Source organism: Cucurbitaria berberidis (assembly GCF_010015615.1).
Source record: "Cucurbitaria berberidis CBS 394.84 unplaced genomic scaffold K460scaffold_4, whole genome shotgun sequence".
In the NCBI taxonomy this organism is placed as follows: Eukaryota; Fungi; Ascomycota; class Dothideomycetes; order Pleosporales; family Cucurbitariaceae; genus Cucurbitaria; species Cucurbitaria berberidis.
This window is the reverse complement of record NW_024468938.1, coordinates 4,432,318-4,459,810: the sequence shown is the minus strand read 5'-3', so window position 1 is coordinate 4,459,810 and position 27,493 is coordinate 4,432,318. Positions and strand designations below refer to the sequence as shown.

The window sequence follows — 27,493 nt, the reverse complement described above, 5'->3', positions numbered from 1 at the left end:
TCGGTACCACGAAGCAAGGTGCTACTGCCGCCTAGAAGAGGTCTGCTCCAGCTCATGACCAACACCGGATAGGATATGGCGGCGTTGAACGCGTGCCACCTGGAAGCCTGCGCAAGGCTACCAGCACGCGACCGAGCGCCATCGCGAGAACACGTGCCTGATTTGAGATGGAGGCCTCGAGATGCCTCTAGGTTGCCGCTAGGTTCGCACCGTGTTCGTAGACCGACGTCAACAAAGTCCGCAGCCTTAGGCACACGTCCCTATATGTGAAGTCGGGGCTGCAGGCACCCGTTTCACCGACATCTCACATACATCGGCTCTCCGCTGGTGAAGGCCGGTCTCACTCTGGACTAGATCGCCAAAGTCAACCACTCCAGTTGCTCGGATTTCTGCGGCAACGCGTAATCTCGAATATCTCTTGCTATGAACAGCGTCATTTGCGTCACATTGGGTCCGGAGAGGGCTTGTCTGAACAGGCTTGTGCTGCTTGGCTGCGTCGAGCGTTGTGCTGTTAGACCGGCTTTTAGGAGGGTTGTGAATAAGTAATAGGTGTTTCCTTCTGTTCTTTCCTCGAGTTCTCCCTCTCATCGTCCTTCTTGGCATCGTGATTCAAACTTACGATCATGTCCAGCCCGAGAGTGATTCTACTCAGTTTCGGTAATTGATTAGTGACCAACTTGCGGACTTTAGCTTACCACCTTGCAGCAGCAACTGCGGTATCTGCTCAGTACGGGCCTGGTGGTCGCTATGGGCCAGGTTCAGGAGGCAACTACGGTACCTACGGAGATGACGACAGTTATGGATCTTATGGATCATATGGCGGCGGACGGGGTGGTGCATCCCAAGCATTTGTCAACAGTCGTCAAAAGATCATCGTGGCGCATGGCGTCCTCGCTGCACTTGCATTCGTCCTCTTCTTCCCCGTCGGAGCCATCTTGATCCGCGTAGGATCCTTCCGTGGCATGTGGCTTGTCCACGGTCTGTTCCAACTATTCGCCTATCTCGTATACATCGCAGCCTTCGGCATCGGCGTTTGGATGGTCAACAGCATTCCTGTCAACTTGCTAGACAGCTACCACCCAATCATCGGAGTCGTGGTCTTCGTCTTACTATTCTTCCAGCCTATACTCGGCTTCGTCCACCACCTTCAGTTCAAGAAATACAATCGCCGAACAGTCTGGTCCTATGGACATCTTTGGCTTGGACGGGTCGTCATCACACTGGGCATGATTAACGGTGGTCTCGGCTTACTTCTCGCTTCGGATGCACCTGCGTTTACTGGATTTGCTCCCAGCCGAGGCCAAGTTATCGCGTACGGAATCATTGCGGGGTCTATGTGGCTACTATGGGTTGCTGCGGCTGTCTTTGGAGAGACGAAGCGAGCAAGATCGAGGAAGTATGCTGAAGGATCACCGCCCCCATACAAAGAGCACTATGCGCATCGAATATCGAATTCATCTTGATATAGAGTGGAAGTTCAATCATCACGCGCAGACATTAGGCTGTGATATGGATATATTTTTGGGCGCAAACATGAGAGGTAGAGAATGTACGGATGAGGAGCAGATACTGGTGGAAAGGCCAAAATAATCACCATGTACACTACATAATCACACACTACGATTCTTCGACCTGTCGTAGATGCAATGCACTACACAGCCAACCCAAATCTTATAAATGACCACCATGATTACCGCACACTAAGAGCCCCTACTAAACACTGTCGTATCATCTCTAAAGACAGGCTTACCCAAACAATACCCCTCGACAGCCGTAATCCAAAGATCCCTACCCTTGAACCTTGCCACGTCCTCATTCCAGCCCTCCACCTCTCGTAGCAGTTCCCTCCTCTCAATCCTACTCAACTCAACCAATCGCGTCGTGCTAGTTTTGGAACTGAACACAATAGCAGCTGACTTGGGCAGTCGGCGAAATATCTGCGTCTCGCGGCGCACAAGGAGGTCCTTGGGCGTGAGATTGAATATGTTCCCCGCGAAGAAATCTGCCGGTCGCTGGATGTGGAGTACATCGCCCAGTGTACGCCGGTCGGGGCGGGTCTGGATGTATGTCTCGGTACGGGACATTAGCGACGGGGCGAAGGAGTAAGGGGAGAGGTCGGACAGCTTGAGAATATCTGGTAGATCTGGGTTCTGGGGTTAGTAGAGTAAAATGCTAGGGGGTCTCTTGTACGCGGGGGGTGGGATTGGGACGGGGGGCACGTTACCTTCCCAGAGAGGCATGGGTTCGTTTCTATTGCTCACGATTGCGTCGAGAGGTTTACCAATGTGTTTGTGCATGTGCCAGCCTGCTGGAAACATCGTTGCGCTCGCTTGTCTATGCGGCTGTTAGCTTCACTGCCGGCTTCAATGTGAATAGATTCAATGGACTACTCACAGATACCACTGCATAGTGAAATCTCCCTTGATTAGTATCTGGAAATCCTCCATTGCGAGCCTCGCGCACACTTCTAAAGGATGGTGATCAAATGGCCGTACAAGCGAGTACTCCTCCTGCGTAAGCTCGTTGCGAATATACTTCCTCCTATCCTTGGTGCGGATACTGAAGTGATGTGGGTACTTTTCTGTCACGAACTCGACAATTTCGTGCATTAGTTCTGCGCACGCGGTTTCGCCTTCCTGCTTCACTTGGATACATTCCGTCTCCTTCATCTTAAGAAGTGAGTGTCGCGCATCGTGGAACTCAATGTACGTGTTGTCGACCGCCAGCCACTCGCTACGATCTACCCTCTTCAATCCTAAGCGCAGGTACTCTTCCGTCTTTCTTAGCGGGGATATATCTGGCGTGCCAGCGTGTTCCTCAATGGGCTCCAGCGCGATAGGTATATCGGGAAACTCCGACCCGTCACCGCAGTCGTCTTGCACAAAGGCCGGGAGCCTCGAGATGCGCACCTCCTCTGCGACAAAACTGCGCAGTTTGGGGTCGTCGAAATCGTCAGAGTCGGCGACATCTTGGAGGTTGATTGTAGGCAGAGTAGAGAAGCGTCGAGGATCGAGTGCCGTGTTCAGCATGGTTTCTGGAGAGTCAGGACCCGGGGGAGCGACATGCGGGAACACTGTGATGCGTCTGTCTTTGACAGTGGTGGAGTGATAATCAAGGTCCTGTTGTACATCATCGCAGTTGCCAGCGAGCATCGATTTGCGGTACCGCTCTTTAAGCTCCTTCGTTAAAATGATGAATTTCTCGGGCTCAGGGCCAAGGGCGCCTTTGTAGAAGTAGAGGCGCACGCAGACGGTACCTATCCAGAAGGAATAGGCGCATAGGGCAATCGCAAGGACGAGGAGCATGTACATGGGTCGTGGATCGGTATCATCGTAGGGTCGTTTCGCCATGCTGAGGTATCGCGCGATGTGTGCCTGGTTGTGTGTTGACTTGTAGCGATAACCTGGAGATACGAGTTTTTGTATTGATACGTAATTATGAGTCGAGGTGATTGTCCTCCTTCACCGTGCTATTTCTTCACAACAATAGCTTGCTGAGCGAGGGTATTGTACGGCATTCACCTACGTTTCCTCTTCCGGGTAATACCATTTAGTTGTGCGCTGGGCGATGCTCTTCCGAAGTTAGCCTGTGACGAGCAGTGGACTTGGGACGACTGACCTTTGTCGAGCGTCTCTGTTGAAACGCGAATAATGATTGAACCACACGCACCAAGCCATCAATTGTGAGAAGCGACGACTTACAGCCTCAGGGACTATGAATTTGTATATATCTAATCGCCCAGTATCGAACTCAAAATACCCAAGTATGCTGTGATGGTATCTTACAAACTAAACGCCAAACGAGAGCCGAACCCAGGTGTACATGCCCAACTCATACTAGAGGCAGATGTCCGCGCCGGCCAAGTCCTACTTGATCTGCGGCAAAGCATCGATCTTCGCATAGAGCTCCTGCGGATCCTCAAACACATACCAAATATCCCTCGGCACGTCCTTGAACGCTCTCTCGAAGCGTTCAGGATCATTCTTCTTGTTCTCATCCATTTCTGCAACACCCGTCACCTTGCGAATGTAAATTGCGCCGATCCACTTGGGGTGTCTCCGATACGCTTCACCGTACGCTTCGGGGTCTGATTGCGTGGAATCGCCGATAACGATGAACTTGCGCTTGGGGAACCACCCATTCACTTTCTCGAGGCGGTCGACTTTGTAGGATTCGGTGCCTTGAGTGAGATTGGCGAGGAAACCCCCGAGATTCATCCACGATGCGTCACGTAGAATCATGGTGCCTGACGGGTAGTAGGTTTCGCGGAAGTCGCGTAGGAATGGGTACAAGTTGTAGGGTGAGGCAGAGAGGTACCAGAAGGGTGGGTTCTCGAGCTTCTGGACGATGTGCTTATAGAGCTCTGGCATTCCTTTGATGGGCTCTGGCTCTTCGGCAAAGGTTGTCGTCAGGATGCCAACAGGCGAGGATGTAAGTGTTTTCTTAATCGTGTCGTCAATGTCACTTAGAACAGCCCAACCTTTTGGCTTGGCAAAGGTGATGTTGAAAGGCGTTGCATCAGCGTTGATGGCTTTGGAAGTGACAACTTCGCCGTCCTTGTAGTCGGTGCCAGGAACAGCGAGCTCATCCGAGCTGATGCCATCGCGCCCACTAGGCCCGAGTCTGACGTTCATGCCAAAGAGGTCAATCTCGACAGCGTGTGCGGGAAGGATCGAGTCAGCAAAGGGTTGGATTCTCTTCGCGATGGTTGCTTTGGCTTCTTCGTCATCTGCTAAGCCAATCTTTTCACTGACCCATGCCACCACTTCCGACACGTCCTTGCCGCTGTTTTGGACAAAGTAAGCAGCGACGAATTCAGCTTTCCACCGCCCTAATCGGTTCTGGAAGGCGGTAGTGTCGAGAAGCCATACGTAATCTGTCTCCGGATTGACGTTCTGGTAGAAGGGGTTATTGCGACCGAGATAGGATGTAATGTTGTCCTTGAAGGAGAACTGGAATCGATTCACGAGTTTGGGCATATCGGCTTCGAATTCGGGAAATTTTGCATATGTTCTCGTTATGCGGTCTTCTTCACTCTCTTGAAAGTACTGTCTGGTGCGGCCAGCCGCTGCGCTGGCGGATTCGGGCGCCATTTTGACGTTTGGTGTCTATGGAAAGAGGGTATGGACGGGTGCCTACGAGGTCGGAGGTCAGAAGGCAAGTGTTTTGCACGAGACGCAGGCGGGCTGTGGGTCATGGTCGCTGTCATATAGTCGCTGCCATTTGACCTGAGCTAATGCGTGGCGTTTCAAGGCTGTCACGAAGGGCAAGTGTGCATGTGCGTGAGAATGACGTCTGGCAGGGAGGCGTGCATGGCGGCGGCTGGAGTTTATGCGGGGATGATCGCTTGCCCAGGCACCAGATCGCCATCGACCTCACATTAGTGGCAACATAGGGATAGGAGGCTTATGTGTTGCTGTTGTTGCGGTGTGACTATGGACAACTCGACTGGATGCCAACTTTGCGCTGGACTTGGCCTTGATGCAACTCTGTTTCAGCTCGCTTGGTAGTTTGTCCAACAAGGATGGTCCAAGGATAATCCTAATAAGGGCATATACAAGACAAGAGACTCACCTATTAATGGCGACCATGACGGCCTCCAGAAGGTCGCCTGTCACACACTCGAGTAACTCTATATCTCATCATCATTTAATAATAAGCAAAGTCGCCTTTGAGAGGAAGACGCCAAGCACCAAGTCACATGGATCGACGGACGCTGTCATGCGTGCTACCCGTCAACGGACTGTCCCATGGGAAGTGGGACCCGTGCTTCTGTGACGGCCATGGATCGGAGAGTCGCCGTGCAGACGTACACAACGGGGCTTGAGGACGGGCATGCGAACATGGACGCGTAGCTTTCTCTTGGATAGCGAGCAGAGAGTGCCACTCGTTGTACGTTGTACGCGGCAGTTTACGTTGCCATTGTGCTTGTGATGTGTGTACCGCCTTGGCGGCGAGGCGCAGCGACCGCCTGTATATCTGGAAGAGCGTTGGAGGCCTCATCTCGCAACCACGAAATTAACCCGTCTCTCCAGTCTGCCACGCGCGCAACAGAACATCGCGTCGTCCTACTCCCGAGCGCTCGACCCTAATCATCGCAGCATCGTACGGTTGCGGCCGTCCCACATCGCCGAGGTGCCCCGCTGGGATATCGCAAACATGGAGCTCAAGAAGCGCTTGAACTTGGGCAGCTTGATGCGCAAGCGATCGTGTGAGTCGCACTCATACTCTTGTTTGCGCACTCATGCTGATAGCGCGTCCAGCCCAAGATGTCCATACAGATCCAAATGCAGATACGCCTGAAGCCAATGCCGCAAGGGGAGTGGTAGGTCACACTATGTCGCTACACCGCGAACAACAGAGCTAACTGCAAACAGAGGCTCTTTTGCGAGTCTGGCGCGGCCAATTCGGTATGCCCTTCGCGATAACAAGCCAAAAACCCCACTGACAGCTGCCAGGGCGAAGAAGTGCTGCATCTCCCTACTATCGTCGAATCTGCCGTCGCGAGTCCCCATGCTGCCGCTGCAGCCGCACAACAGATCCGCAAGTTCCTCTCCAAAGAAAACTACAATCGCCCACATGTCCAGTACAATGCTGTTATGCTCATCAGGATCCTGGCCGACAACCCGGGCCAGTCCTTCACCAAGAATCTCGACAAGCAATTCGCCGATACGGTGAAGCACCTGCTGCGCAATGGCCAGGATCCAAGTGTATCGCAGATAGTACGGGAGTCGCTTGAGTCAATGGAGCGCGAGAAAGCGTACGACACCAATCTGAATACACTCTTCGCCATGTGGCGAAAGGAGAAGGGGCTCATGGCGAATGCAGCCAAGCAGTTTGGCCCGCGGAAACTGAATGCCCCCGGATGGTCGGGCTCCCAACAGATACACGGCGGCTTCAACTCGGGCAACTCCAGGTCGTCGTCCAAGGGCCTACCACCGCCAGTGGAGCTAGCTGGCCGCATTGAGGAGGCGCGAACATCTGCGAAGCTTCTCCTTCAGCTCGTGCAGTCGACGCCTCCCAATGAGTTTCTGGGCAACGAGCTGGTCAAGGAGTTTGCAGAACGCTGTACGGCAGCGCAGCGAAGCGTTCAAGCTTACATCGCATGCGACAACCCCGCACCAGACGACGACACCATGCTCACGCTCATCGAAACCAACGAGCAGCTATCCCTGGCTGCATCCAAGCACCAGCGCGCAGTCCTCCAGGCCCGCCGCCTCGTCGGAGCGTCGCCATCACCTCCAGTACCGCATAGTCACAACACCCCAGCAGGTGTTCCTCCACACTCTTACGAGCAACCAAGTCTTCCGCCGCGCGACGTTGCGCCTTCCATGCCTCCTATCAATGCCGCGACGACGGAGCCGATCCAATCGCTGTCTTCAAACCCTATCAGCTATAAGAACGACGAGCTTCCACTTCCTCCCTCGCTCCAAGCGGGCCCGAACCGACAACAAGCAAACTTACAGGAAGAGAATCCGTTTGCTGACCACTACACCTCAACCTACGCCCCTCCACCCGGTCCACCGCAGGATCCCAGGTCCAACGGCTTCGGCAGTTCGCCTGACCCGTATCACCCCGGCTACCAGTCGACACCTTCGTACCTGGGACGACAAGAGAGTTCTGCAAATAATCTCACCATGCATGGCGCCCAGCAGCCAATTACCGAAGAGGTCGAGCCTGCACGCCAAACTCCCGGCAGCCAACGGCCACGAACGCCTGACCTCAATGTCCCTCGGCAACAACAGAATCACGATGTCTCGCCAATTGCCGAGCGTAATACAGTCACGTACAGATACTAAGGCGGCCGTTGGTGAACGGGAGGCACATGATGGTAGTTGGACCGAATGCGGATGCGTGATGTGGGGGAACGGTTGGCAGCAGGGTTCGCGCCTACCATCTGCCCCGAAGCATAGTCGTAGAGTTCTTCCGATGAAGGACGAATATTGTGGCTTTTTTTCTCTTCTTCTTTTGTGTCCATATTTCCATAGGGACCACTCAATATCCCAGCATGCATGCGATGGTTTTGATTCGAGAGATACCATAGTCGGCTTTCGTTGCGAATGCAATTTGATGATAGCGGACGTCTGCCCCTCACTTGCCCGTGCCACAAGGCTGCTGTGACCTCATTCCACCCCACGTATTTCCAAGTAACTCGTACTTCTCACACATGGCCAGTGTGCATTCACCTGCACACCGCGTGCCGCGCGTCAATACAAAATGCATCCAAGTACTTTATAGGGCATGGCCGACTAGTTCTTCCATCTGACAGCGACGACCCGGAAAGCCTCGTCAAAGACGCCTCGGATAGGGAAAGGCGAGGCCCGACCACCCCACTGAGGCGGAAAAAGGACCGCTTCTAGCTTCTAGCGCCGAAGATTCATACAGCAACGGTCATGATTGAATCCCAGACTATTTACTCTCCTGGTCGCCCGGCTATCGGGCTTTTGGCTTGATCTTTGATCCTTGTACTCATGGCACACTGCTGTCACAGTCCATGGCTCGTTCGCTCCCGGAATGCGTCGACACGGTGATCATAGGTATATACTCGAACCCACCTTGCGCCTCGTACCCATGCAGATACTTGGACGGTCGCTGATTAATAATTAGGCAATGGCCCCTCCGCCCTCATTCTCTCCTACATCCTACACGGTCATGTTCCCTACTACATCGGCGGACATCATGACACTATCCTCGATGCGAAACTCAAGAAAAACCCAAATCTACTGCACCTCACCCCAGACCTCTACGCGCATTTCCTGTCTTCGCTGCGGTACTCGACTCAAGCGCTTCCGATCAATACGCTCCTCGACACCCTTGTTCGACCGAATGCAGATACGGAGCTGAATCCCAAGTCATGCATCGAATGGCGCTACGAGCCTGAAAGAGCCATCTCGCACGTCGCTATTGGAGACGCGGCGCATGTGGGCGGACAGTGGGCGGAGAATCCGGTGTCTGCGAGCGCAGATATCGGGACATTGAGCTACGCGGAGCAACTGAGTCTTCCGGGGTACCCGTATGCGGATCATCTGGCGAAGAGCAAGGAGCAGGATGAGACAGATTTCGTGCGGCCTTCGAGGAAGGAGTTTGCGGCCTATTTGCGCGCCTATCCAGGCGCAGTCGGGATTGCGGATACTATTTATACCGGGCTGAGGGTTGAGCAGGTATATCGAGTTGCGGATGGTTTTGTGGTTGGGAGTTTGGGGATACGGTGTAAGCACCTAGTGCTTGCTTCAGGCATCTTCACCGTCAATATTCCCCCGCCACCATTACTCACCCCCATTGCGCAACTCGACTCGAGACAGGAACCATTGCTCGTCGTTGGATCTGGATTCTCAGCCGCGGATGTCATCATTTCTGCGCCTCCCACCCGCAGGATCTTACACATCTTCCAATGGGCTCCGGAGCAGAGACCGTCTCCGCTACGAGGCTGTCATCACACAGCGTATCCAGAGTATGCCACTGTGTATCGGCAAATGAAGCTCTCGGCGATTGCATCTACCAAGACCCGGGCGGTTAAATCGCCAATGTTGCGGCGGAAGTCTAACCCCTTCTTTCAAAAGCGTGACTGGGACCTTTACGAAGGTCTACCAAATGCTGAGATCATCAACGTCTCTGCCCCTGCAAATACTGATTTAGCGACAGTCACCATCCGACTCATATCCGGTGAGGAAATCACTCGCGAAGTCGGAGGACTAGCATACGTCGTGGGTAGACGTGGGACGCTAGATTTCCTCTCTAGCGACCTACAAACTGAGGTCACCAGCACATCAGAGCCCATGACAACGACTGCTTCACCCCCAGCCTTAATCTCAGGTCGCACGTTCCGCACAAAAGCAGAATCCTCCCTCGAAGTAGCCAAAAACACCTTCATAATCGGCAATCTAACCGGTGACTCCCTAATCCGCCACGCAGTCGGCGGCTGCGTTTTCGCCGCTGGACGGATCTTGGGCGAGATACCTACAACCTACTCCCCTGACAACACGCCCACACCTCTCACATCAACTCCGCGATCCGCGTCGCCCGTTTCCGACACTACATCGAATTTAGACAGGACCAGTCTGGATGGTTCAGCCTCGATTCCGAGTAGGCCAAGGACTGGGAGGAGCACTCCTGGTGAGTTGACGAATGGGCACGCAGATTTGCACCTGGATAGACGGAAACTGGCAAGAGCGATTGAGGTTGCGCATGCAGAGAATAGACTGTGGGTTGATTCGGGCTGGTGGGCTGGTGGACTGGGCCCACGACGGGTTGACGAATAGTACATAGCATGAGTTTGAGCACGGCGTTGTAGGCTGTTCACCTATGATATCATGAGACTTGACATGTCAATAGCCTGATCAAGAAATATCTATTTGATAATCTTTTCGCTACGCTACCGTTGAGATGACTCGCGGGTTAGGGTATTTTGTGAAGTGTAGAGCACAGGCCAAGCACTAGCGCCGATAACGGCTTCTATATTGGTCTCGTCCAACAAGTCGCGCTCTGAAACGTCCAGCAAACAGATCATGACAAGATACAAGACAACACAACGAAATGGACAGGTCCAAGACCCGGAAACCACACAAGAAATCTAGGAAAGGCTGCCTACCTTGCAAGGCCCGACATGTGAAGGTATGCGTACCATTGAAGGCGATGAAGGCTTGGGGCTCCGGCTAATGATACATCAGTGTGATGAACAAAAGCCACATTGCGCAAGCTGCGTTAAACAAGGGACTACGTGCGAGTACCGGCCTTCGGGAAGTCGAGAGGCCTCGAACGAATCGCCATTGGTTTCTGCAGTCTTGACGCCGACTTCGCCAACAGAAGGCCCCTCTCTCGACCACGTAGTACCGGATAGCGTGGCACATGTCGCGCCTGATGTCACTCTTAATATCCCACAACTACGTCTACTGCAGTAAGTTGGTCACTGTATATTTAGGTAGCCCTTCGCATCTTTTTCTCTAATCAGATTCCAGTCACTACACAACTGTTACAGCGAAGAGTCTCGCGACAAATCTCGACGCCGAAGACATCTTCTCAACTAGTCTTGTATACACCGCGTTGGAGTGCCCATACCTTCTTCACATTCTTCTTGCTCTCACTGCTTTACATATGAACCACCTAGGAGGCCACTCGCGCAACGGTGACCTAGACCTTTTACTTCAAGCCGAGCAACATCACGATGCGGCTCTAAGCAACTTCCGGGCTTCTGTACGCGACATCGACGACTCTAATTTCAAGTCGGTGCTCATGTTTGCGGGCACCCTCTTTCCGTACTCTTGCGCCCTGTCCATGGCTGCCAACAGCGATTTGGACCACGCCTTCAACAGCGTCCTCTCCAATTTGATGCTAACCAGAAGAGTCCGCCCAATGGTCACTGGCGTCTACGAGGCAATGAGGAGCTCCGAGCTGGGCAAGCTGATCCCCGATGACGTGAAAGGCATCGACTGGAGCACGGAAGAGTCTGTCGCTGAGACTGAGCTCGTGCAGCTGCGCAAATTCTCCAAAGTCGTGCATCACATATACCCTCCAGACATTGTCGATGCATACGGCCAGGCCATCCAACTCCTCGAATTGGTCTTCGCGAGAGCGGCGCAGTCTCCACTACCCCCATCGGATGCGCTGCTCAAGATATGGATCCACCTCGTCACCGATCGGTACGTGGAGCTTCTCTCTGAGAAGCAGCCGGGGTCATTGATCGTGTTTGCGCATTACGCCGTGTTGCTGCGGAGAAGCGAGCACTATTGGTTCTTGGAAGGCGTGGCAGAGCAGATTCTTAACATTGCTGATGCTCTGGTGCCGAGCGAGTGGCGCTCCTGGTTAGATTGGCCAAAGGAGCAGATACGCAGTGCATCTATCTTACCTACTCCATGCTGAGTGATAAGGGCATTTGAGAGTAAGAAAGACCGATACTCTGCGTACGCGTTCGAATTGTCAACCTAGAAGCGGCCTTGCCCGGATAAATGCTGTTGTTCTTTCAGCTATTCCAGATACGGGGACGCTTGAAGACATTACAGCCGAAGATGCATCGAAATTGTAAGTATGGACGAACCAGAATCAAAGTGCCGTTACTAAATAACAAGATACGACAATATTTTCCGGTCAGCATACGCAATGCTAGGATAGCAGCGTAATATTCGGGACCCTAAAGGCATACGCAATGTTATGCAAGTTTTCATTGGATCCATCATGGTGCAGCCGGGACGTTTTCGGGTGGCTGTGTTTCGCTTTTCTATACGCGTACAGCGTATAGCGTATCGGCAAACCACGCTAGCAGTACGAACTCGGGCGCAACCTTCGAACACCACGTAAGTTTGTTTGGAGGTTCGTACATGTGAAAATGAAGATACGACGAGTATACGCAGTCTTGTTCGAGCCCCGGTGGTATCTGCCGTGCCTATACATAAGGGCACTTCCCACTGCGTAATCCGGCGCCTAACATTTCTACCTCGCATCACCATCGTGCCCAAAAGCTAGAAGCGAACATACTTTCGAGCCAAAACTTTGGAATTCCTCGACAATCAGCAACGTTAAAGACTCATTGAGATTCGACCGTCATAATGACAGATGCTTCAGCGCAACCGAAGTTTGTGCTCTGGCCTTATACGCCATCCCTTCCCGGAGGTATGGTCGCAGCCATCGTATTCTTCATTCTCTCTGGCATCCATATATTCCGCCTCGTCAAGAACAGAACTTGGTTCTGCATCCCGTTTGTCATAGGCGCTCTAGTACGCCTCTCCCCAACAGACGAAGACTATCTCCTCAACTAACAACCATCGCAGTTCGAAGCCGTTGGATACGCCGGCCGAGCAGCAGCCCACAACGATACAGAGAACAAGAATCCATACATCGTCCAATCCACCCTCATCCTCCTCGCTCCGATCCTATTCGCTGCATCCATCTACATGATCCTAGGCCGCCTTATCCAGCGCACCGAGTCGGCCGCATTCTCCATTGTACGCACTACCTGGACGACTAAGATTTTTGTGGGTGGAGATATTCTGTGCTTCTGCATCCAAGGCGGTGGAGCGGGAATGCTGATCCAAGCCAAAGACGATGCCGGGTTCAAGATGGGCGAGAACATCATCCTAGGAGGGCTAATCCTGCAGATCCTGATATTCGGGTTCTTCGTCGTAGTCTCAGGTGTGTGGCATCGTAGACTAGCTGCGAGACCGACATCTGCCTCGGCTGAGGTGCCGTGGGGGAAGTATATCTGGTTTGTACGCGGCGAGTGGCTTTATTACTATTCGTAATCTATGTCGTGTTATCGAGTATGCTTTGGGCAGGGTAGGTTACTTTCGCATATTCACTTCCGTACCCAGAAATATAGGCAGCGCTAACATAAACAGAATGGCTACTTGCTTTCCCACGAATGGCCGCTTTACGTCTACGATTTCCTTCCCATGATGCTTACGCTCATTGTTTGCATTGCTTGGTACGATCCCAACATCAAGCCAGGGCGCAAGCCCGACATCGAGTTTGCAATGCGACGCTAGGAATAATGTGTTGGCCGAGGGGGGAGGTAGATATGCGCGCGTCGATGAGTCATTACATACGGTAAAGCTTCCGTTTCCTTCTAAGTTTTAGTACGCAGTGCGTAGTGCGCATCAGGGTACGTGCAATAGACTACACCCGTCTTGAAGTTGTTACAGCCCTCGATCCATGGCCAGGCCCGTCATCGCAGCCTTATTGTCGGCTTCCTCCACATCTGCCGCGCGCTGTATTAGGATATTCTAGCCAACGTGTACAGCATGGCGCGCAGCGTTCATAACGTTTACACGTCCTTTCGTTCCTCTCTTCCCGCAGGTGGCCTATGCGAGCACGCCGCAACGCTGGGAAAACAAATCAAAAAAACAAACCCGGTCCCTGCGGTGCCAGTCAGACTGTCCTGCCAAGGCGCATGTAATCTCGTGGCTACGCGTTCAGTGGTGGACGGAGCTGGCCTCGAAAAAGCAGTGCGACCTTTTACGACGTTGAGGACAGCTACCCCTGTCTAGCGACCCCCAGATTACCTAGGTCCACTATGTGCAGTGCCCTACACCGGCGCCAAACTGCTTCTGGACACGTTCAGCAGTGCTGGACACTGCCCGCAGTGCTGAACACTGTCCGCAGTGTTGGACACTGTCTGCCAATACGCGCTAGTCATGCGTCCCAGAAACATTGAAAAGACGCCTGAGGGAGGGGGAGGTTCCGTATCTTTTTGTTCCCTCTGCAATAAGCCTCTGCGTACCTAACATGCCACCGTACACCGCGCTATACTACTCTCGCAGAAGAGAAGGACGACCCTGCTACACGCCTGAAGAAGAGCAACTGGTTGCCTCTGCAGCTGAGCGACTGGGCAATCAGCGTGCGATATGGCTGCAGAATCCTGGAAACCCAGGTGCATCGATTTTCCTGGCCCGCTGTCCCCAGGTGGCGCTGGATTGGATTTGCAGCGAAGCCACGTCGAAGAAAGCCGTCCTACAATACCTCCGGCAGAAACGAAGACAAGAGAGCGCTATGGAGGACAACCCAGCCGAGCCGGACGAGCCAGAAGACAACGAGGGGGAGGGCAGTAGGGAGGGTGACGGCGATAGATCCCCTGCCCCTAAGAAGCGCAAGCGTACGGGTGGGCCGTCGTCCAACCCGTCGTCCAAGAACCACAGTCACCATCTGCTGCCCTGGCGTGACACCTGGCACAATTCGCAAGAGGCAGAGCGCCAAAAGCGCGAGGAAGACTGGCTCGCGTTTGCTGGCAAGCAACCGGAAGTCAGAGGGGCAGGCAAGGTCGCGGTCGTGGAAACTATACGTCGTGCGACTACTGTAGGGAATTCAGAGGCAGTTTACGATCTGCAGCTTATGCTTCTGCATTGGCGGCAGCGGCACGCGGAGCTCTCCCCGTCGCAGGCGCACCAAACTGCCATCCCGGACACGCTACGCGCACTACAGGGCCAGGGCGGCGCCCGCGGGAGCCCTGATCAGAGGGCCCGCTACTACTACCTACGAATGGAAAATGCAGAGCAAATGGGGGCGGCCCTTGCGATTGAGCGACGATACTGCGCTGCCCGCCTGCGTGCCGAGTTCAATACCCGCGTTGCAGCCAAGGCGGACCCTGAGCAGCTGCAGGCAGACATTCCTAGAAAGGTGCTTCTTGAGGTGCAGCAGGCGTTCTTTCTCACCATCTGCCCTAGAGGACGGGCTGCCAGGGGCGACCGCGACTTTGACGCCTTTATACGCAACCTACGGCACGGCAAACGGTGGCTTGCCTTAGAGCAGGCGTTAGGGTGCGGCATCTTTGCCCTCCTGCCCAAGTCACGCGTTCCTAATACTTACGTAGAGCGCACACTGACGGACGAGCTGTTCCAGCTTTGGGTTCGTATCCTGTCCCACTATAGTCCGTTGGTAGTGCGTATGGCAGAAGCCATTAGCCCCCTAATAGCCCTCGTAGCAGACGGTAAACCTCCTCCTGTCTCCCGTGCACCTTTGGAAGACCTAAAGGAGGAGATTCGCGAGTCGGAGAACCCTACAGAAGAGCTTGCTGGCTATCTTAACTTGTCCAGCCAGCATCCGCGCGTTCGCGAAATGTCAGGATCAGAGGAAGATGGGGGGCCTCTGTTCCCCTCCCGACCTACAGATGCTTTTAATAGCAACGAGATTGGTGCCGGCGAAGGAGGGGAGCAGGAGGAAGCGCTACGCCAGGAAGAGGACGAATCCCGTACAGTAACGCCCAAGTCAGAGTTTGACAACGGCCACGAGGATGAGATCTCCAATGCGCTGTCTGGCCGAGGGGGGAAGGTAGATATACGCACGCGTGGATGAGTCGTCAACGTTGAACCTCTACAACGATGAAGCTTCTGTTTCCCTCCGAATCTTGGTACGGACTGCGTAGTGCGCACAAGGGTATGTTCATTGCGTAAGGCGAGCTTCGGTGGTTGCATGTACAAGTGGTGAACCCTTGATGCGGGGTTCAGCCCTTTCTACTACATCCCGTATTCGCTACACTTAGTTCAGCAAACCATGCAACACATCATGTCCGGTCTTACTAAGATGCACCGCTCGGTACATGTATACTTAGGTCAGCGTGTGAGAATATAAACTGGTGGTTCAAAATCAACGGATATTCCATAATCACATTAAACGCCCAAGCATGGCGCACCAAACTGCCGGCTTCGAGCAACTAGTACAGGAAACGATTGAGGAATGGAAAGTCCCCGGACTCTCGATTGCCGTTATTCAAGGAGACGACATATATGCAAAGGCAAGCCTTTACAAACAGAACTAAAGAAGTCGCTTATCGCTCTCTAGAGCTACGGCTACGCCAAAGTTACAGGCGAGAAATGCACTGAGGACACACTCTTCGACTTGGCCAGCACGTCCAAGTCAACTACATCAGCAGCTATCGCTTGCCTGATTGATGATGAAGCGTACCCAGACGTGCAATGGACTACACCTGTCTCGAAGTTGTTGCCTGACGACTTTGTCCTCGCAGACCCCGAGTACACCAAGAACGTCACGATTGAAGATATTTTGAGTCACCGAACTGGTCTGCCAGGACATGACGACTCCTATCTAGGTGTTCGCGCAGAGCATCCAGATGATGCAAAATCCATGACTCGAAACTTGCGAAACCTGCCGTTGAGCAAGCCGCTCCGCACAACGTACCAATACAGCAACATCATGTATACAGTCGCTACCCACCTCGTCGAAACCTTAAGTGGCAAGTCATACGCTGAATTCCTTCGCATTAAGCTCTGGGAACCACTAGGTATGTCAAACACATACCACGACTTGCCCGGCATCTCGGACGCGACCGCAAAACAACGCCTGGCAACTGGCTACCGCTGGGACAAGAAGAACGAGGAATACATTGAAATACCTTCCTTCCCGCAACCAGAAGGTCAAGGCGCTGGCTCCATATTCAGCAGTGCAGCTGACTACGCCAAATGGATCCGCGCCTTGCTAAAGTGTAAAGCCCCATTTTCAGCGGAAGCGCACAAAAACCTGATAACGCCGCGAACCATCGTACCCCTCGAAGAGCCGTGGGTCATCCCATACTACAGCCACTCCCTCTATGCCCTGGGCTTGATCGTCGAAACGTACCGCGGGCGCACGGTCGTAGGCCATGACGGGGATGTGAATGGCTTCAAGGCCGTGGTACGTTACATGCCCGAGTTCGACTGGGGCATCGTGATTCTCGGAAACTCAGACGGTGCGTTTGGGGCAGAGCAAATTCTGCTGCATATGTTGATGGATCATGTTGTAAACGTGCCGGAAGAGGAACGTCTCGATTGGACCAAGTTCTGGAGAGAGTGGGGCGAGAGGGAGGAAGCTGAGGCTGAAGAGGACGAGGACGAAGACGATGTACAGTTTCAAACCCTTGAGAACCCAGAGGTGCTAGGTGTTCCGATTCACTCGTTGGCGGGAAAGTATTATAATGCGGGATACAAAGGTCTTGTTCTTGAGATGAAAGAGGGGAAGTTGGTAGCTGACTGTAATGATCGATGTTGGCCGTTTGTTCTCACCTTCTCACACCTGCCGGGGGGAAATTTTGCGGTCAAGTCGGAGAGTGTTTGGGGAGGCGATACGAAGATGATGAAAGCCGAATTTCGAATCGAAGAGGGCCGAAAGGTGGAATCTGTGGGTGTAAACTTTGTGGAGGAGATCCAGGGGCATTTGACATGGTTCGACAAGGTGACCTGAGAACGAGGAGATGCTTTAGTGTTCGCATAGGGTCTTAAGATAGTACGTCCCTAGTGCTTTGGTGCGGGGCCGTCAAGTGCGCGGTTCCAATATGGACTCCCAGGAATTCCAAAGTCGTAAACTTGATGGTATTAGAAAGCAACTTTTGACAAAACTATGATACTCTACACGTACTCAAAAGAAGCTAACTATGGAGATGCCAAAGGTCGTAACACAATGATTCGTAACACTATAAACGAGTCACCCGCCGTCATTACGAACGGTGATGAAAGTAACAGCCGGGAACTAATAGATTTTAAACTCAACAAGCCTCGCCTTTGTCCCCTTCTTTGGCCTGAAAGCAAGTCGGACCTTGCTACTTGACACTTTCTTCCACTCCACAGTAGTAATGCCATTAGCCACCGTGTCGCCATACTTTGGCTCCTCCACATCCACCCATTTGTTGTCCTTGTCGATAATTTGCACGTGATAAAACTCCGGGGCATTGAAGTTCTGCGCCTCATCTGCGAAAAACGCAATTTCTGACGCTTGAATAACAACCAGAGCACCGAAATCGATCTCGAACCACACCTCGTTACCGTCGCCGATGGGTGTGTTCCAGCCGTTGGCGACTTCGGGCTCGGGGAAGAAAAAGATACGCCCGTCGATGGCGCTATGTAACTCCAATGGATCGGCATTAGAGACTGATGCGCTGCCTCGTGGGAAAGGCGTGGTGATGTTGTGCTGTATAGATAATGCCTTCCGGGGATCAAAGTATGGTGGATTATCGCGAGGTTCGAATTGGACAGTCAGACGAGTGAGGACAGGAGACGATGCGAGAACCCTGCCGCCAACTTCAACCTGTAGGCCTTTGAAGAAATTGGGATAGTGCTCTCCCGTGGAATCCCACTGTACCGACACTTCGTGGCCGTGGTATTGCATTCGCTCAACGCGGAACCAGGAAATGTCGGAGCCGTTGATGAGTGGGTTGATCTCTATCTCGTACTTGTTATTTGGGCGTAGGCCCACAAGTCCAGTAAGGACCTGATCAATGAAGCCCGAGTGGAAGTAGTGAGATGAGCGCTTGAGACCGACGATAGGTGCTCCCGTATCGGGATAGTAGTCTTCTTCAAGGTTGAGAGTGCCATTCCTTTTGGGATTGAAGTGTAGTTGCGCATATTGTCGGAGCAGTCTAATGTAGTCTGCTTGGTTGATGACACCGGTAGCAACGCCCTTGGGGTAGTGGTCGAGGAAGTTCGCAAGTCCAGTAAGAACTTGAGTAGTCTGGAAAGGCCACACAGGTCCATCTAGACACTAATATCAGTACATGTCTCGCAGGAAAGTCGTTCAAGGACACTTACTCCACTGGCATTCTGGCTTCCCGAGTTCGAAGCGATACTGGTACATGTAGTACTGGAAGCTCGGCTCGACAGTACGCAGTCCGTGCTCACCAGCAAGCTCACTGCTATTGAGAATATGTTTCCAAGCCTGGGCATATTCAGGGGTATCATCTGGCAAGTCGTGGGCCCACGGAACATAGCCGACGAGCTCGCGTCCTCGGATGAAGTCCCAGAACTTGACGTGCTTGTTGTCTGCCTTGTAGCGATCGATAAAGTGCTCAAATGTCGAGTTCCAAAGATCCTCCTGTACCCTAGCTTTGAGTGCTGGAACTTTTGATCCAAACTCACCCCCAGCGTTGCCCATATCAGCCATATCGGCAAGAGCGGAGATGGCTTTGGCGTTTGCGTACTGGTAGCTGTTCATGCTTGGTCGAAACGCTTCGCCACCTCTAAACCCGTCTGCGCCGCCGCTGGCATCGATGCTGGAGATGGTGTACTCTGTCGCATCGCGAAGCGGCTCGACCCAGTATAAGCCTTTGTCGGCAGTAAAAGAGTCGTCCCAGGCTTTGTAGACATTCATCATGGCATTAACCCTCGCAGTGGCATCTGCAGCCACGCCGTCAACCAGGTAACCATCCCACACAGAAGCAGCCATGCTCTCCGAGAACTGTCGTGGATTGCTGTCGGGACCGAACATGAAGGTTGCGTAGTCTTCTTTGAAGCGACGGTCGCGGCACCAGCGGCCCTCGAGGAGGTGGAAACCAGTCGCATCGTTCAAAGATGCCCAGGGGTTAGTCTGCCAGCCCACATCATTGAGGAACTCCGTCGTGATATAGCCGTGGAGACCTAGGTCGCGTTGATGCGCTCGGAAGATTTTCCAGCGGTACTGAAGGGGGAATACGAAGTTAGTATATGGCCCATGTGTAGTTTATAAAAGGATGATCATACGTAGTAAACATCAGTAATGTTTTGGTCGCTTGATTCGAAGTATGGTATGCGATTGTCATACCAGGGGGCATCGTTTCCGAAGTACTTCTTCACCAAGCCGCGGCGATCGAGGAAGGTATTGGCGTGAGTAAAATTAAAGTAGAAGAGCCAGGTCAAAAATATAGGAAGCTTCATCCTTGGAGACAAACTTGAGCAATGTAAAGAGTCAAGGTGCTCTTAGAGCAAAGGCGGGCTCTCTTATATAGAAAGCCCAACTCATCGATTACGTTCTTCCCTCCATAGGGATGATGCGTGCTACCAGTGTCCATGCTTCTCTCCTTGAAAAGGCAGGCGCCATCGTGTTCGCAGTTCGAATTCTCCGGCCGCGGCTCTCCGAGTGACGATTAATATAATTGCCCCACTTGTACCCCGCAAACTTGCAAGTCAGAGTGAATCCATTTCTCCATGCTTGCTGATTAAGATATTAACTAAGACGGCGCGATGCAAGATTTCCAACTGATCCAGCGAGGACAAGGAATAGTACCATCAACTGGAACAAGGAGAGGGCCATTGATTTGAAGCAGGGAAGTGCCATTAACGAGGACCGTACCATCAATTCACAGAGTTGGTCCTGCAGCCATGAGAAGTCGAATACAAGCGCTTCAATACGACAAATACCACCTCTATAATTTACTGAGAGCTTTGGATCGGCCTTGCAACTTCTTCTACTGCTCTGTACGTGCTTGTAGCTTCCACGGTTTGCTGCAACGTGGTTTGCGTCGAGTAGTCCTAACCCCTGCTAGTACAGTTAAATTATTTTGCATCTTCAGTTGACTGAATTGATGTTGGAGAAACTTCTTACTCGTGATTGGGCATTTTAGAGAATAACCCGAGGTCACTGGCGGGGGCGGTTCCTTCGGGGGATGCTCACGCGACGCGATTCCGTCCAACTCTTATCGATAACCACGATATTCGATCGTAGAAGCACGCAATGTCGACAATTGACGTCACTCTCCTCGCAACCCTGGGTCTCTATCACTGCGTCTTCTCAACGACTCAATCGCCTTGTATCTATTCTAAGCATTGCGAGGCCTGTAGCCATGCCTACTGTCCTCGTCGTGGGAGCGACGCGTGGTCTTGGAGCGAGCATTGTCCAAACCTACGCAACCGACCCAAACAATCGTGTCTTCGCAACAGCTAGGACCCCGAATCCCCCAGCGAACAGTAAGTGGCACGCTTTGTTATGTTCTTACTTTTCTACCTGATGCCTTTTTTCACATTCCATCTGAACAGTATGACCTCATCAGCTCACGGTCGGTAGCAAAAAACATTACCTACATCCCTAACATCGACCTCGAATCCGCAGATGCTGGTAGCAGTCTCCTCCACTTCCTCGGAACAGCGAGCATCTCCCACCTCGATATCGTCATCATAACAGCGGGGTACTTCGCAACCGAGTCGCTCCAAGAACCCTCGTTCTCTGCCCAAGAACGCATGTACCGTACCTGCGCCATTGGCCCAACCATCCTCATCACAGCGCTTGCAAACAAGGACGACAAGCTCCTCGATTCCAAGTCCAAGGTCATATTCGTGTCGTCAGAAAGCGGTAGTATAACGCTCAGGCACGAGCAAGAGGGCGGCGGCAACTACGGGCACCATGCTAGCAAGGCGGCGCTGAACATGTCTGCGAAGCTTTTGAGTTTAGACTTGAAGGAGAGAGGGGTTGCGGTAGCTGCTGTTCATCCGGGGTTCATGCGCACGGAGATGACGCGGAGCGTGGGGTTTGATAAGTATTGGGATGAGGGAGGAGCGGTTACGCCGGATGTTGCGGCCAAGAGTCTTGTGGAGTGGATTGAGACGTTCGATATCAGCAAAACGGGACAATACTGGGCACCTAGAGGACCTGCGTAAGTTCATTCGCCACTTGATGTCTTCTCAGGTAAGCTAATGCGACTACACTACAGCGACATTGGTACTGCTGAACCCGTGCTCGGACCCAAGGACAAGCTTCCAACGCCTCTTCAATTGCCGTGGTAGGGCATGACCACACCTACGATTTACGACCACTCACCATTAGAATGACTTTAATGCCCCTCATGGCAAGGTAACAGGAGACAACTATGGTTTATCAAACTCCTACTCTCACTAGATGCTACTTCTACTTCCAATTACCTCATACAGCTTCGCCCCTTCCCAAATTGAGTATATGGCTATTGATGACTACTCTCGATAGTGATATACTAGTAACACCATGCGAAATAATCAGAACCAAACGCCTTGCTATGCGCTACGATGCAATACCAAATGCAAACGCTAAAAATCAACCGTGCCACTTCGTCAACTCTAACCTCGCACCCTCTCGCGACTAACCAGCAACGTGTTCGCACTTTCCTTCCTGGTCGCTTCCGGGACCCATTCGTCAGCATCTCCCAATCGATTAGCAGTCAGACCCGCGGAACCAGGATTCTTCATCCCAGCTTCAAGTTGCCGCTGGTAGCTGACTTGCCTCAGCCGCTGGGCCTCCTTGGGCGTAAGATGTAGATAGACCTCAACACCCAGCGCATGGATTGCGAACGCAAGCCATAGCGCCATACCGAAGTTGATGTTTAGCGCCGCGCCAGTGTTTGTCGCATCGCCTTCGCCGAAAGTAGCCGCTACGAGTGCTACCTGGTCCGGGCTTGTGCCGTTGGCGTACGCTGCGCAGGTAGGGTACCGGTTTAGGAGGAGGTGGGGGCTTGGGAGTGTTGCCTCGATCTTCGCGCACGGCCAGACAGTATAGTAACCCTGGTTCTTGATGATTATGGTGGCGAGGATGAGGATGATTCGATTGGTTATGATGGCTCCAGCGTAAAACCACCCCCTAAGCATCCAGGCTCGGTGTTGCTCAATCTGTAGTCTCTTTATGTTGATATATGAGATTATAAAACAGACGAGTACGCCGATGCCGACGAAGCCGATCCAGACTTGAACGTCCATTCCTCCGCCAAAGGCGTGTCGTGCGATCATTAGGGCCCCAACCAAACTGATTGTGTAGAGCAGGACAGCGAAGTACCCAGTAATGCGATGGACGATGATCCAGCGGTGCCGGATGAACGGCGTGAATTGCATAACGGCGAGCAGACAAGCGGGTAGGACGCCTGCCAGGTGGAGGATTATGCCGACCTTGTAGCGGGTGAAGTTGAGGTAGTAGTAGCATTCTCCGGGTGCGGCGCTGTTGCCGCTTTCGCTTGGACCGCCTTTGGGACAAAAGTTTGTGGAGAAGTTCAGGTACATAAATCGGGCGAGGACAACTATGCATCACTCGTTAGTGTTGGCTCTTATGGAGTATCTCTGGCAAGCTCGGGGAGGTACATACAGCCTGTGAGTGCGCCAGCGAATATAAACCAGAGCACGAAGTTATATGCTTTGCTGAAGCCGAGGGGGTTGTATATCTTCCTCATAAAGGCGTTGAAGGCATTTCGCGGTGGCCGTGTAGGAGCGACCATGGTGTGATATTCAAGTCTAGTCTTCAAGTTGTATGCTCAGTCCTTGGTGGGATTGGTCGTATTTCAACCCTTTTAGTAGGCGATAGAAAGCCGCAGGTAACAACGGGGAAGATGGGTTATAGATGGGTTTGCATAGTATGAATGTGTTGTAGTCGGGTTGAGTTTGTACTCCCACTTTCTGACCACGTCCTCATCCCTTATGTATATACCTTTTTAGCACTCATGTATCTACATCTAGTTAATCTTGCGCCAGAGTGCGAAGCCTCAACATGTGCGCCAATCACAACAGCCTGCATTTGTGCCCAACATCTCGAACCACTAGCGTCCGATTCGCAACCTTTTCGGCCTATTTCATGCAAGATCAAGGCGCCTCCAGCTCGATCGCAACGGGAATTGAGGTCATTAGCCCAGGCGTGGCAAGCCTCAAAGCTACCCTTTTTGGGATGACGATTATCGAGGCTAGCGACGTAGAATCATTGGCTAGATTTGACTGCTTGTCGCAGAATGCGCCCTATGTAGTTAAGCGTTGGTGGCCTTAAATGCTGTGCTTGCTACTGAAGTCGAGGCGAAGTATGCGCGCCTACTACCGGGGCCAGATCTCCAGCCCTCATAAACACGTAACTGTGCAGCTGTACATTATAGGCTGCGATTCCATACCGGTAAAGGGAGTATTTTGCGCTGCCTTGCGTTCGCCTTTGCCCAGATCACTGTCCGTGCATGCAGGCGACAACATGGTAGGCGTACCGGGCCGCTCTAAGGGGTGTGTGACGTGCCGGAAGAGAAAGAAGGGTGTAAGTACCCATTTTCATGTTGTAGCTGATGTTTGTACTTGGATTCGAGGAAAGGATAGGGCTGATGCATCTATAACAGTGCGATCTTAAAATTCCAGAATGCGGACAGTGCATAGAGCGAGGTCTCACATGTGGAGGGTACGACCTAGATCGCATGTTCATCTACCATAGCGCCGAGTCTGATAGACGGGGCATATCCACCGCCGCCTTGGAAAGAGATCAAGATTCCTCCGCTCCGCCATTTCCATCCTGCGACTTGCAGGTAGCACCTGTCAGATCTGTATATAAGATAGGCTGTCGTAGCCTAAACCAGTCTCGCCCCATCTCAGTCGTCCTCTCACCAGCCCTCGCCAGATCTGCCTACAGCGAGAAAAGCATTGAGGCCTTCCTCCGCCTGTACATACCCACTAGCGACTCGCGCTGCACCAATGATGAAGACAAACACTTTGTGGGCATGCTGCCACTGCTCAATATTAGAGATGAAGCACTACAGTTAGCAGTGTTGGCTATAGGCACGGCTGCACTCGGGAGGTCGACGAATGATGGTGACCTTACCAGGCAGGGGAGGTCATTATATGGTAAAGCGCTCAAAGAGACAGCAGTCGCATTACGCAACCCTACAAGAGCAACAAGTGACGCCGTCTTCGCTATACCGCGCGTTATGGCGCTCTTCGAGATCCTGTTCGGCGCCGAACTGAGTTCGAACGATCAGGCAAAGGGCTGGCTCAGCCATGCGCAAGGCGAGACAGCTTTGATTGTGAGCCGTGGTCCGGAAGCGTACGCGGAAAGCGAGGAGGCACATTTGCTTTTCATAAACGCAAGATTCAGGCCTCTTATCGCCGCGGTTCGGACGAGGAAAGCTACGGTGCTCAATGAGGAGCGTTGGAAAACGTTGCCTTGGATCGGCAGAGTGAAGAGACCGAATGATACCTTACTAGACATCCTATGTGGTGTTCCGGAGATGCTCGAAGCGGTAGACATACTGGCTTGCACACCGGCAAGCGAGAAATGGATAAAAGGGCTGCGTATCCAGACCATTGCGAAGTGTTGGACGTTGCACTTCCAACTCGACGCATGGTTCGCCGCCAACCCGAATGAGGTGTACACGCCTACGAGAGTAGATACATCAGCCCCTATATTCTTCCCCGATTTCGATACTGCATGCCTCTCAGTCCGCTACTGGGTAACAGGCCTCCTCCTCTATTCGACCCTCGACATGGCCTCCGGCATCCAACCACTGACCGATGACTCCATCCCACACCCCGATCGGCCGCATCCGCGCTATTTTGCCCGTCTAATAGCGAGGTCGGTCCCTTATTTCTTCCAAGCAAAGTATGGCGTGTCAGGCGCGACCCAAATCTCGTTCCCCTTGGGCAACGCGCTGTTCTATATGAATAGGAACCCCGCAGTGGATAGAGAGTATAAAGCTACAGTCATGAAAGTCTGGCACGATCCGATGCTGCCAAGTGCGATCAGGGACTTCCTGGCGAGTATGAAGCAGAGCTCGCCAGGCCGTCCCTGAGGGGACACCAACGAGACCTGAGGCAGTGTGTTGAGACCACGCTCGGACGTTGGCAGTGATTATAAATAACCACTCTTTCGGCTGTCGACTACCAAAGTGCAAGTGACATTAGTTATCGCTCACGTTGAGCACATCGAGCATGTCAGCTTCCATGGGAAGCTATCAGTGATAATACTACGACTATCATTCGCTATTCGTACCTATCTCCTTCTCAAAGGCCCCGATAAAATACACCCATCCGCGCACTTTGGATTCGTGCTGTTATACGCGATTTGCCCAACACTGCCTCCAGGCTCGATGCTAGGATCGCGAGGACTCTGGAACATACGGCCATTCTCTGGCGCGACCAATGTCTCCAAAATGTCGCCAAATGCGTTCCGGACGTTCGCAATAGGCTGACCTTTCGTCACCGGCTCGTCAACATCCACCAGCTGTTCAACGAATCCGCCGTGCTGAGTTGTCGTGTCATGGAACGCGTTTGCGATGTAAACGTTGCTCAGATCTGGCTCAACGGTCGAGTTCGATGGGACGATCTTGAGATCGACTAACACACGGTTCACGAAGTCGAATGCGCGATCGATAAGACTAGTGTTCCAGACTTAAGGTGGAGATGTACGGTCAGCGGATGGTTTCATATGTAGTTGCCGGAGATGTCACGTACCTTTGGCCTGGCCCATTTCAACCGTAATGGAGGGGACCTTATACTTAACAAATGTAGTTTCGATAGAGCCTGGCTCGCCGGGGTCGATTTTCAGGGTGTCGGGTTGAAGAAGTTTGGCGAGGCGCTCAACATAGGGCAGGCGGAAGTCAGCGTAGCCTAGGTAGGGGTACAAAGTCAGTATATGCACATGTAGTCTTCACGTGGAGTCTACCTACACCACAGCGAAGTCTCGCCACCGGAGCTTGGTGTATCTGTACAATGTCAGTGGTTGTGCGTTATTCGCGAAGATGTCGTCTCTTACGTAGGTCAATTCCCACATCTACTTGCGATGTATTGCCCCAAACATAGTTCCAGATGTTGTAAGCCAATAATTGGGGGCCGCTGCCTCCATCCGTAGCCGCGGTTCCGGGGAAAACGCGATTCACGTTGGTGAAGAAGCCACTTGCGCTAGCAGTAAAGTAGTTTCGCTGATTCAGATATATTCCCATCGGGTTGACGGTAGGTATACCAATCACTAGATGTGCATTAGCATGGTGGACGCTCTTGCAATGGGGTTTGGCCGACCTGTGCCATTGAGGGTCGCAACTTGACTCTCCAATTGCTCAAAGATGCGCTGCACAACGCGCACACCGTTCAGCTCATCGCCGTGAATAGCTGCAGAAAGCGACAGTTTCTTGCCAGTCTTCAAACTTTCCGGTGTTCCTCGCGCCACCATAATGGGAATATGAACCGGGTGTCCGCCATTGAGCTCTCCAGCCCGCAAATAGTACCTGGAAATTTTCTGCGCGGGGACATCAGCGAGATTGAGATCATGGATGACAGGAACGCCATTCAAGACGTCGCCGGTGAAGTTCGCAGCAGACACTCCGCTAGCGAAGACGGCCGTGGCTGCGAGGACCGAGGAGATGAGCTGCATCATGGCGTAAGCGGATTGGAGTGTCAATTGAAGCCAATGGAGCTATACCAACGTCTTATAGCTTTTTATTTCTCCGAGAATCTCCGATGTTAAGTATCTGAACCATCCCAAGCTCTTTGCGCAAATAGGAAGGTCGAAGTCGTCCTTTCTTTTCTCCGCGAACGATGACGGCGCCCAGAACGCCGAGCATGCGGTTATCGGTTATCATCAGCGC

The 27,493-nt window shown here is 52.7% G+C and overlaps 11 protein-coding genes across 11 annotated transcripts; 7 read left to right on the top strand and 4 right to left on the bottom strand.

Moving 5' to 3' along the window:
- Nucleotides 1-623: 623 nt before the first annotated feature.
- K460DRAFT_408606 (uncharacterized protein) lies at nt 624-1,463 on the top strand (the record flags this gene model as incomplete). Its single annotated transcript, XM_040937181.1, has 2 exons — nt 624-657; nt 706-1,463. The coding sequence occupies 2 exons, from the start codon at nt 624-626 to the stop codon at nt 1,461-1,463; spliced, it is 792 nt and encodes a 263-aa protein (XP_040786879.1).
- Nucleotides 1,464-1,700: 237 nt separating this feature from the next.
- Nucleotides 1,701-5,093, bottom strand: K460DRAFT_379282 (uncharacterized protein; the record flags this gene model as incomplete). Its single annotated transcript, XM_040935154.1, has 3 exons — nt 1,701-2,143; nt 2,561-3,351; nt 3,871-5,093. 3 exons carry the CDS (start codon nt 5,091-5,093, stop codon nt 1,701-1,703), a joined length of 2,457 nt encoding a protein of 818 aa, XP_040786878.1.
- A 3,401-nt stretch (nt 5,094-8,494) lies between these two features.
- K460DRAFT_290760 (uncharacterized protein) lies at nt 8,495-10,259 on the top strand (the record flags this gene model as incomplete). Its single annotated transcript, XM_040929228.1, has 2 exons — nt 8,495-8,537; nt 8,608-10,259. The coding sequence occupies 2 exons, from the start codon at nt 8,495-8,497 to the stop codon at nt 10,257-10,259; spliced, it is 1,695 nt and encodes a 564-aa protein (XP_040786877.1).
- A 274-nt stretch (nt 10,260-10,533) lies between these two features.
- K460DRAFT_289130 (uncharacterized protein) lies at nt 10,534-11,856 on the top strand (the record flags this gene model as incomplete). Its single annotated transcript, XM_040929098.1, has 3 exons — nt 10,534-10,611; nt 10,668-10,894; nt 10,956-11,856. 3 exons carry the CDS (start codon nt 10,534-10,536, stop codon nt 11,854-11,856), a joined length of 1,206 nt encoding a protein of 401 aa, XP_040786876.1.
- A 683-nt stretch (nt 11,857-12,539) lies between these two features.
- On the top strand, nt 12,540-13,475 carry K460DRAFT_288151 (RTA1 like protein; the record flags this gene model as incomplete). The annotated part of the gene is given in 4 exon segments (XM_040929027.1): nt 12,540-12,707; nt 12,762-13,195; nt 13,212-13,266; nt 13,329-13,475. 4 exon segments carry the CDS (start codon nt 12,540-12,542, stop codon nt 13,473-13,475), a joined length of 804 nt encoding a protein of 267 aa, XP_040786875.1.
- Nucleotides 13,476-16,105: 2,630 nt separating this feature from the next.
- K460DRAFT_287319 (beta-lactamase/transpeptidase-like protein) lies at nt 16,106-17,658 on the top strand (the record flags this gene model as incomplete). Its single annotated transcript, XM_040928953.1, has 2 exons — nt 16,106-16,186; nt 16,294-17,658. 2 exons carry the CDS (start codon nt 16,106-16,108, stop codon nt 17,656-17,658), a joined length of 1,446 nt encoding a protein of 481 aa, XP_040786874.1.
- A 285-nt stretch (nt 17,659-17,943) lies between these two features.
- K460DRAFT_419236 (uncharacterized protein) lies at nt 17,944-20,099 on the bottom strand (the record flags this gene model as incomplete). The annotated part of the gene is made up of 3 exons (XM_040937994.1): nt 17,944-18,944; nt 18,999-19,863; nt 19,926-20,099. The coding sequence occupies 3 exons, from the start codon at nt 20,097-20,099 to the stop codon at nt 17,944-17,946; spliced, it is 2,040 nt and encodes a 679-aa protein (XP_040786873.1).
- A 905-nt stretch (nt 20,100-21,004) lies between these two features.
- On the top strand, nt 21,005-21,941 carry K460DRAFT_357918 (NAD(P)-binding protein; the record flags this gene model as incomplete). Its single annotated transcript, XM_040932069.1, has 3 exons — nt 21,005-21,128; nt 21,226-21,811; nt 21,869-21,941. The coding sequence occupies 3 exons, from the start codon at nt 21,005-21,007 to the stop codon at nt 21,939-21,941; spliced, it is 783 nt and encodes a 260-aa protein (XP_040786872.1).
- A 90-nt stretch (nt 21,942-22,031) lies between these two features.
- Nucleotides 22,032-23,487, bottom strand: K460DRAFT_162021 (uncharacterized protein). Its single transcript, XM_040926891.1, has 2 exons — nt 23,260-23,487; nt 22,032-23,194 (listed from the first exon to the last, which is right to left on the bottom strand). Exons 1-2 carry the CDS (start codon nt 23,387-23,389, stop codon nt 22,248-22,250), a joined length of 1,077 nt encoding a protein of 358 aa, XP_040786871.1. The 5' UTR covers nt 23,390-23,487; the 3' UTR covers nt 22,032-22,247.
- Nucleotides 23,488-24,120: 633 nt separating this feature from the next.
- K460DRAFT_357916 (uncharacterized protein) lies at nt 24,121-25,702 on the top strand (the record flags this gene model as incomplete). Its single annotated transcript, XM_040932068.1, has 2 exons — nt 24,121-24,180; nt 24,260-25,702. 2 exons carry the CDS (start codon nt 24,121-24,123, stop codon nt 25,700-25,702), a joined length of 1,503 nt encoding a protein of 500 aa, XP_040786870.1.
- A 182-nt stretch (nt 25,703-25,884) lies between these two features.
- K460DRAFT_369169 (uncharacterized protein) lies at nt 25,885-27,324 on the bottom strand. The gene is made up of 5 exons (XM_040933910.1): nt 26,928-27,324; nt 26,665-26,877; nt 26,579-26,614; nt 26,364-26,519; nt 25,885-26,300 (listed from the first exon to the last, which is right to left on the bottom strand). The coding sequence occupies exons 1-5, from the start codon at nt 27,277-27,279 to the stop codon at nt 25,903-25,905; spliced, it is 1,155 nt and encodes a 384-aa protein (XP_040786869.1). The 5' UTR covers nt 27,280-27,324; the 3' UTR covers nt 25,885-25,902.
- Nucleotides 27,325-27,493: the final 169 nt, after the last annotated feature.